This window comes from Triticum dicoccoides, chromosome 6B (genome assembly GCF_002162155.2).
Source record: "Triticum dicoccoides isolate Atlit2015 ecotype Zavitan chromosome 6B, WEW_v2.0, whole genome shotgun sequence".
In the NCBI taxonomy this organism is placed as follows: Eukaryota; Viridiplantae; Streptophyta; class Magnoliopsida; order Poales; family Poaceae; genus Triticum; species Triticum dicoccoides.
This window is the reverse complement of record NC_041391.1, coordinates 570,734,513-570,742,263: the sequence shown is the minus strand read 5'-3', so window position 1 is coordinate 570,742,263 and position 7,751 is coordinate 570,734,513. Positions and strand designations below refer to the sequence as shown.

The 7,751-nt window shown below is 44.5% G+C and overlaps 1 protein-coding gene across 1 annotated transcript; it reads left to right on the top strand.

Annotated features, from left to right (window-relative positions):
* The first annotated feature begins 376 nt into the window (after positions 1 to 376).
* On the top strand, positions 377 to 6,306 carry LOC119325088 (potassium transporter 25). The gene is made up of 9 exons (XM_037598833.1): positions 377 to 790; positions 924 to 1,407; positions 1,509 to 1,562; positions 1,755 to 2,015; positions 2,125 to 2,177; positions 4,086 to 4,209; positions 4,320 to 4,574; positions 4,713 to 5,119; positions 5,282 to 6,306. The coding sequence occupies exons 1-9, from the start codon at positions 749 to 751 to the stop codon at positions 5,906 to 5,908; spliced, it is 2,307 nt and encodes a 768-aa protein (XP_037454730.1). The 5' UTR covers positions 377 to 748; the 3' UTR covers positions 5,909 to 6,306.
* The last annotated feature ends 1,445 nt before the right edge of the window (positions 6,307 to 7,751 follow it).

The window sequence follows — 7,751 nt, the reverse complement described above, 5'->3', positions numbered from 1 at the left end:
CGGCGGCCGCCTTACCTGGTGGCGGCCGGGCCCGCCTGGCGCGGCCCGTTCCGTCGCGGCACGCTGGCCTGTGCTGCCCTGTGCACACACCGTTATACACCGGGCTGCCGCCTCCTGTTGTGGCGGCCGGGCCCGCCGCCTCATGGCGTGGCGGCAGGTGACACGTGTCGCCTGCTGCGCCTGCCGCCACTAGTGAGGGGGTTTCTTTTGTCAATTTCGTTCGCAGGGGGTCTTTTTTGGCAATTCCAATGGATAGAGGGTCTCTTTTCACAAAAAATCGCCGAAGCCGGGGCAGCGCAGCGGGAGCGGGAGGAGAGGAGCCCACCGCCGCGCCATCCCGCATCTACTACTACTAGGGGAGTCCCTATCTTCTTCCTTCCTCTTGCCTCCGCTTGGTTGGTTGGCTGGTCAGTCGGGCTCGCTCTCCAGTCTCTCCGCCCAACCCTGTTCGCTTCACTTGTTTTGTTTGACTCGTCGCGGCCTTCTCGGAGCGGCAAAAGAAAAGCGGCCACCGCGTGCTACCGCTTCTGCTTCTGCCCCGTCTTCTTGGCGCGGAGGAGGAGGAGCAAAGCTGGTTGGAGAAGGCGAGCAAGCGTCCAAGCCGATAAATCCTGCCGTGTGCCCCGCGGTACGATTTGCCGGGCGGGAATCATCCGTCCGTCTTCTTCCGGTGATTTGGAGTGCGGGTGCTCCCATGGGCGCCGCGGCGCATTGAGGCGCGGGTGGCCTGGGCGGACGCGAGCAAAGCATGGATCTGGAGCTCGCGCACGGCGCGGGGGCGCCGCGGAAGGTGAGTGAGCGAGCTCAGCGCTCGGCGCTCTTGTTTCTTGGATTCGGCGCCGGAGCTTCGCTTTTTGTGTGTTTTGGGCTCTGTGTGCTGACGGGTTTTGCTGCTTCTTCTTCTTGCTGTCGCGCGGCGGAAGCGGGGGGAGTCGTGGGGCGCGGTGCTGCTGCTGGCGTACCAGAGCCTCGGGGTGGTGTACGGCGACGTGGCCACGTCGCCGCTCTACGTCTTCAAGAGCGCCTTCGCCGGCGACGACATCACGCACACGGCGGGCAACGAGGAGATCTACGGCGTCCTCTCCTTCGTCTTCTGGACGCTCACCCTCATCTCCCTCCTCAAGTACGTCCTCATCGTGCTCCGCGCCAACGACGGCGGCGAGGGCGGCACCTTCGCGCTCTACTCCCTCATCTGCCGCCACGTGCGCGCCGGCCTCCTGCCCGGCGGCGGCACCAGCGACGACCTCATGTCGGACGACAAGGACGCCGCCGCCCGTCGCGGCGCCGTCTCCAGGGCCAGGACGGTGCTGGAGAGGTACAGGGTGCTGCAGAGGCTCTTGCTGCTCTTCGCGCTGCTTGGGACGTGTATGCTCATCGGTGACGGAGTGCTCACCCCTGCGCTCTCCGGTTTGTTGCTTAACCCCTCTCCCATCTCGTTCAATCAGTCTCCTTACCATTGTCTCTTGGCCCTCTGACGCGAGCGACGTGCTTCCTCCAACCCTTTTCAGTTTTCTCCGCGGTCTCGGGGCTCGAGCTATCAATGGAGAGGGCGCAACACAAATGTAGGTTGAGTCTGTTGCTTCTGCCGGTTGTTTCTATTGCTACTATAGATTAGCAGCAAAATGCTTACACTTGCTGATCCCTATTGAGCTGTGCTAGTTTATCGTTAGAGCATTTGACTACTACTAGTAAGTATTTGCTATGTTTGATTATACCATGCATATGAATGCTTAATGTGGCGTGTCAATGTGCAGATGTAGGGCTTCCGGTGACGTGCGCCATACTTATATGCTTGTTTGCTCTGCAACACTATGGCACGCACAGAGTTGGGTTTATCTTTGCGCCAATCGTCTGCATTTGGCTTCTCTGCATAAGCACGATAGGGCTCTACAACATCATCTACTGGAACCACCATGTGTATCGAGCCCTTTCGCCATACTACATGTATCAGTTCCTCAAGAAGACTCAGAAAGGTGGCTGGATGTCACTGGGTGGAATCCTTCTCTGTGTTACAGGTATGGACAAGGCAGGCTGTTGCCTATTTACTGCTTAGCTGTGACTCTGCTGAGAGATTACTACACAAAAATTGAAACAGAGACTTATTTGAAATGCTATTACCTGCAGGCTCGGAAGCTATGTATGCAGATCTTGGACATTTCTCGCAGAGATCAATTCAGGTACGACTGTTTCGGTGATACCCCTTCTATCAATTTGCCAAATACTAACTTCCCAATTTAATTCTGAATACACCATTCAGTAATTACTTGCATGAGTCAATTCAAAGAGGAAAATAAAGTCCTACCATATATATATATATATATATATACAAAAGTTAGGGTGACGCAAACCATCCATCCAGTCGGTTCTATAGGCTCAAGTGATTAACTTGAACATCTGAAACACACAATTAATCCCTTGATAGCACCCTACTAATTACTATTTACATCCCCTCTTTTTAAAGTATGAGTTAACTGATCCCTTGATAACACCCTACTAATTACTAATTTACTATTTACAACCCCTCTTTTCAAAGTACGAGGTATTGCACAACATGTTTCGCATTTCTTGTCACTATGGTTGAAGACCTTATTTGTGTGCCGGTACGTTATATAGTTATAAAATAATATTATTGTAGTCATATCATTTTTAATATTATTAAAGTTGTGATAAGTTCACATAATTTCTATTAAAAAAGCCTGAAGGAGAGTTTCCAAGTCTAGCGGTGTTATACTGGGGGATGTTGTAATAGACAATACGAGGATCACATGTCTGTTTGGTACTGTAAAAAAAGTTGCGCTAAAATCTAAGTGATATCCTTTCTTTCTTCTAATTGTCCATAATTTCATTCCCTTGTTTGGTCCACCTAACATTTGTTCCTTCCTACCTTTAGGCTTTAGGGAGTAACTGTTATAGATAGCTGTCAAGTACTTGTTCAGTAAACATCGTACTTGATAGCAACCGTCTCTCGAGTATATTGTTTTCTGCACCCTACTAATTACTATTTACAATCTCTCTTTTCAAAGTACGAGGTATTGCACACCATGTTTCACATTTCTTACTTGTGTCACTATGGTTGATGACCTTATTTGTGTGTTGGTACGTTCTATAGTTATAAAATAATACTCCCTTCGTCCACAAATATAAGATATTTTGGATAGTTCAATATGGACTAAATACGGACTGAAATGATTAAACAAACACACTAAAACGTGTCTATATACATCCGATTCAGAAAAAAAGTTAGAACATATTATAATTATGAACGGAAGGAGTATTATTGTAGTCATTTCTTTTTTGATATTATCTAAGTTGTGATAAGTTCACATAATTCTATTAAAAAATTCCCGAGGGGAGTTTCAAATCTACCGGTGTTATATACTGGAGGGATTTTGTAATATTTGTACTCTAATAGAAGTTATGCTAAAATAGAAGTTATGCTACCATTTTGTGCTAAAATAGCTGTGTTAGAAATTATTGTTGTATCCTTTATATACGTGGATCACATTTGTATATTTGTACTATAATAGAAGTTGTGCTAAAATCTAAAAGTGATATATCCTTCTTTTTCTTCTAATTGTCCATAATATTATCCCCTTGTTTGGTCCACCTACCATTTGTTCTTTCCTTCCTTCAGGCTTTAGTTAGTAACTGTTTAGATAGCTGTCAAATACTTGTTCAGTAAACATCGTATTTGATAGCAACCATCTCTCGAATATATTGTTTTCTGCATATGTGTGTTGATTCCATTTGAATGGCAATACTAATGAACTGATCTCCTTAAAAGGTCAAACAGTAGTTTAAGCTTGTACAGATGTATATCTTTACTTGCAAGATACCTGGTGATCTTTGTTTTTCCCTCTGATATAGGAGACACAACTTCAGTCTATTGTTTATTTTGAGAAATAAATCAGTTGTGACAAAGTATATAGGACTATTGTATGTAGGATCAGTGTCCTTGTTACTCCTATATTTCACATTACCTCCTACAGAGTTCCAGCTTTTAGTATCCATGTGGTACTCACAATTCTTAAACTAAAATCTGGATTATCATCAATTACTTATCTCAATGTTTTTGCTTCGATCAGATTGCGTTCATATCAGTGGTTTATCCAGCTCTTGTCCTGGCTTATATGGGACAGGCTGCCTATATCTCTCAACACCACAGCTTTGAGAATAGCTATCATATTGGGTTCTATGTTTCAGTACCAGGTATCCTTTTTGGGTTTGCCTTTTATTATTTTTATTATTGCTGGTAAAATAATTGACAAGTATAAGATTTGCGCATTTTCGAGCATTGATGTATACAACTGTCCTTCTAGAAAAACTCAGATGGCCTGTTCTAGTGATCGCTATCCTAGCATCTGTGGTCGGAAGCCAAGCGATTATTACTGGTACCTTCTCAATTATCAAGCAGTGCTCTGCACTAAGTTGCTTCCCTGGTGTAAAGATCGTGCACACATCCTCTACGGTGCATGGTCAGATATACATACCTGAGATCAATTGGATCCTGATGATACTGTGTCTGGCTGTTACTATTGGCTTCAATAACACAAAGCACTTGGCGAACGCACAAGGTGAGATGAGTTAATATGATGACAGTTCTTTCCTATGGACACCAAGAAATGCAGATGCCATTTTCTTTTTGTATTTTCATGTACTGAAATGAATTTATAATTGCGGCAGTCCTAACCCTCCAACTTTCTTTATACAAGGTCTTGCGGTCATAACGGTTATGCTTGTGACCACTTGTTTAATGTCATTGGTTATCGTGCTTGTCTGGAACAAAAGTATCTTCATTGCCCTTGGTTTCCTGATTTTCTTTGGCTCAATCGAAGTAATGTACTTCTCAGCTTCCCTTGTCAAGTTTCATGAAGGTGCCTGGGTCCCTATTACCCTTTCCTTCATATTTATGGTGGTCATGTATGTGTGGCACTATGGCACAATAAAGAAGTACGAGTTTGATGTTCAAAACAAGGTTTCAGTAAACTGGCTATTGAACCTCGGCCCTTCACTGGGAATTGTTCGTGTTCGAGGCATTGGGCTGATACATACAGAGCTTATGTCTGGAATTCCAGCCATTTTCTCCCATTTCGTAACAAATCTGCCAGCATTTCACCAGGTATGGAGGCACCTTACCATATCTTTTCAATTCAGCGCGCATCCTTCTAAGATGTTTGTTGAGCAAATTATACCAGTTTGTCTGAATCCTTAAGAAGTTCTGATAAATTAGTCCATTCCACCACCAGCTTGTGGAGTGCTTATAGATTATATTTTTGAACAGGTACTGGTCTTTCTCTGCGTTAAATCAGTTCCAGTACCACATGTTGAACCAGAAGAGAGATTTCTGGTGGGTCGCATTGGTCCGAAAGAGTACAGGCTATACAGGGTCATTGTCAGATATGGGTACCGTGATGTGCAGCAGGATGACCTAGAATTTGAAAAGGACCTAATTAACAGCATAGCGGAGTTCATTCGCAGTGGGGGGTCTGACCAGAATGGCTTTGTGGAAGGCAGCGAGAAACTCTCCTCCATTAGCAGCGGTGCCATTCCATTGTGGGAGGAGGACGGTGACGGTGAAGTTGATGGGCCGGCATCCCCTAACAAGGAGATAAACCAACAAACTGTGGTGCCTCAGCGAAAGCAAGCGAGGTTTGTGCTACCAAAGAGCGCCCAGGTGGACGCCGAGGCGCGGAGCGAGCTGCAGGACCTGATGGACGCAAGGGAGGCTGGCATGTCCTTCATTCTGGGTCACTCCCACATGAAGGCCAAGAGCGGGTCTAGCTTCGTGAAGCGGATCGTGATAAACTTCTTCTACGAGTTCTTGAGGAGGAACAGCCGTGGCCCGTCCTATGCCGCTAACATACCCCATGCTTCCACCTTGGAGGTAGGAATGGTCTACCAAGTCTGATAGTAGCAGCTGTGTGAAAGTTTTAAGTTAGAGAGATCAGATGAAGTGTTGTTTCTCCGTCTGTATATATCCCCTCTCGTCGCCGACAATGCTAACGCGAGAAACGGCAGTAGATGCTGGAGCACACCATGGGCTAACAAACAGGCAGCAGCAGATCCTTGGAGAGCCCTACATTAAGTGCATTTTTGTCTATCAGGTGTCAAAAGCCTTTTGTTGAGTTGGCCGGCCCTTGTGTTTGGTTTCCTTGGTCTGTTGGTGTTCATGTTGCTTTACTGGTGCAACTGTAAGTTTGTAAGTGAGCAGAAAGATAGAAATGTTTATGTTTAGAAACTTTATTTTCTTATTACCTGTGACTAATATTGCAATGCACCGGCAGCATACTCGCAAGAATTAGCAGTTGTGCCTCGGCAACGGGTGGGTGCCTGTCAAGCCTTGGGTTAAGTTGGCCTTTGTTTTGGCTTCCTTGATCTGTTGGCTGTTGGCTGTTGATGTTCTTGTTCTTGTTCCTTTACTGGTGGAACCGAAAGTTTGCAAGGGTCAGGGTCATTACTAGATCCATACAAAAGTTATTTTGTACTCCCTCACTAAAGAATAGTGATCTAAACGCTCTTACTAGTATTCTTTGAAGCACCATATCTTGATTTTTTTATTTGAAATGATGGTCAAACTTTTACCTTGAAGAATGTGTCAATGTCCAAACTACACATTCCTCACAAATAAGAGTAGAATCATGAGTATCATTGGGTGCCAAATGGAAATGTAATTATAGTTATTTATCTTTTTGGCACTTTGTTTACCTTTTTGGCACTAGTGTAGAATGATGATATTAAGTGGTGTTTGTTTCCAGGGTTTTGATGTAGGGACTAGAAAAAGTGCCACTTTTTAACCAAACAGAAGAGACCACTAGGGACTAAAAGTAACTTTTTGGGACTAAATGAAGAAGACTCTTAAGAAGAGTCTTTTTTGAGACTTTTTGAGACTTTTTCAACAATGCCTCTTTCTGCATCCATTGCCCTGCTGCTCCATGATGTTGTTTGGTTGTTATTTTTGTGTATATTAGGGATAACATGGTCATTTAATAATCTTTAGGGAGGGACTAGGGACTTTTTAGTCTCTGAAAACAAACAAGAAGAGACTTTTTAGGAACTAGGGACTTTTTAGTTGAGACTAAAAAAGTCCTAAGACTTATGAACCAAACAGGGTCTAAGACGCATATAACACACCATAGGGTTGAACACAGTGTGTGATGGCTGATCCTTGAAAAGGGAATTGTGCCGTCACACTGTTTGGTCGACCGACACGTGTGAGATAAGTCGTAATAACACACACGATTGTATAGTTCGAATTGAAGCATCGTGCTTCGTGTGTGTTGGGTGGCAAACGATTGAAATGAATGCATAAATATCTCGACTAGCTTCTGCCCAGCAAGATGTACAATATTAACATGATGTTGCAAGATAACACACCCTTATTTCTCGGTTCCATCATCGCTTTCTTATTGTTTCGAGTACTAATTGCATATGAATCCCATTTTTGGAAACTACAAAAAAGTAACTACTTCCTCCGTTCGAAATTACTTGTCACAAAAATGAATGTATCTATAACTAAAATATATCTATGTACATTCATTTCTTGGACAAGTAATTCCGAATGGAGGGAGTAATAGTTAAAATTATAGTTATAACATGTGTTGTAGGCCTATAGTTCAGACATAGTGCATGATATATATAAGGGCATCTTCAACGCTGGCCCTCAAATCATCCGTATATGTCCGAACCACGGGAACCATCCAACACGGTCCTATATCGATCCGCTCGGCAGTCCGGACACACTTTGTTTCGCA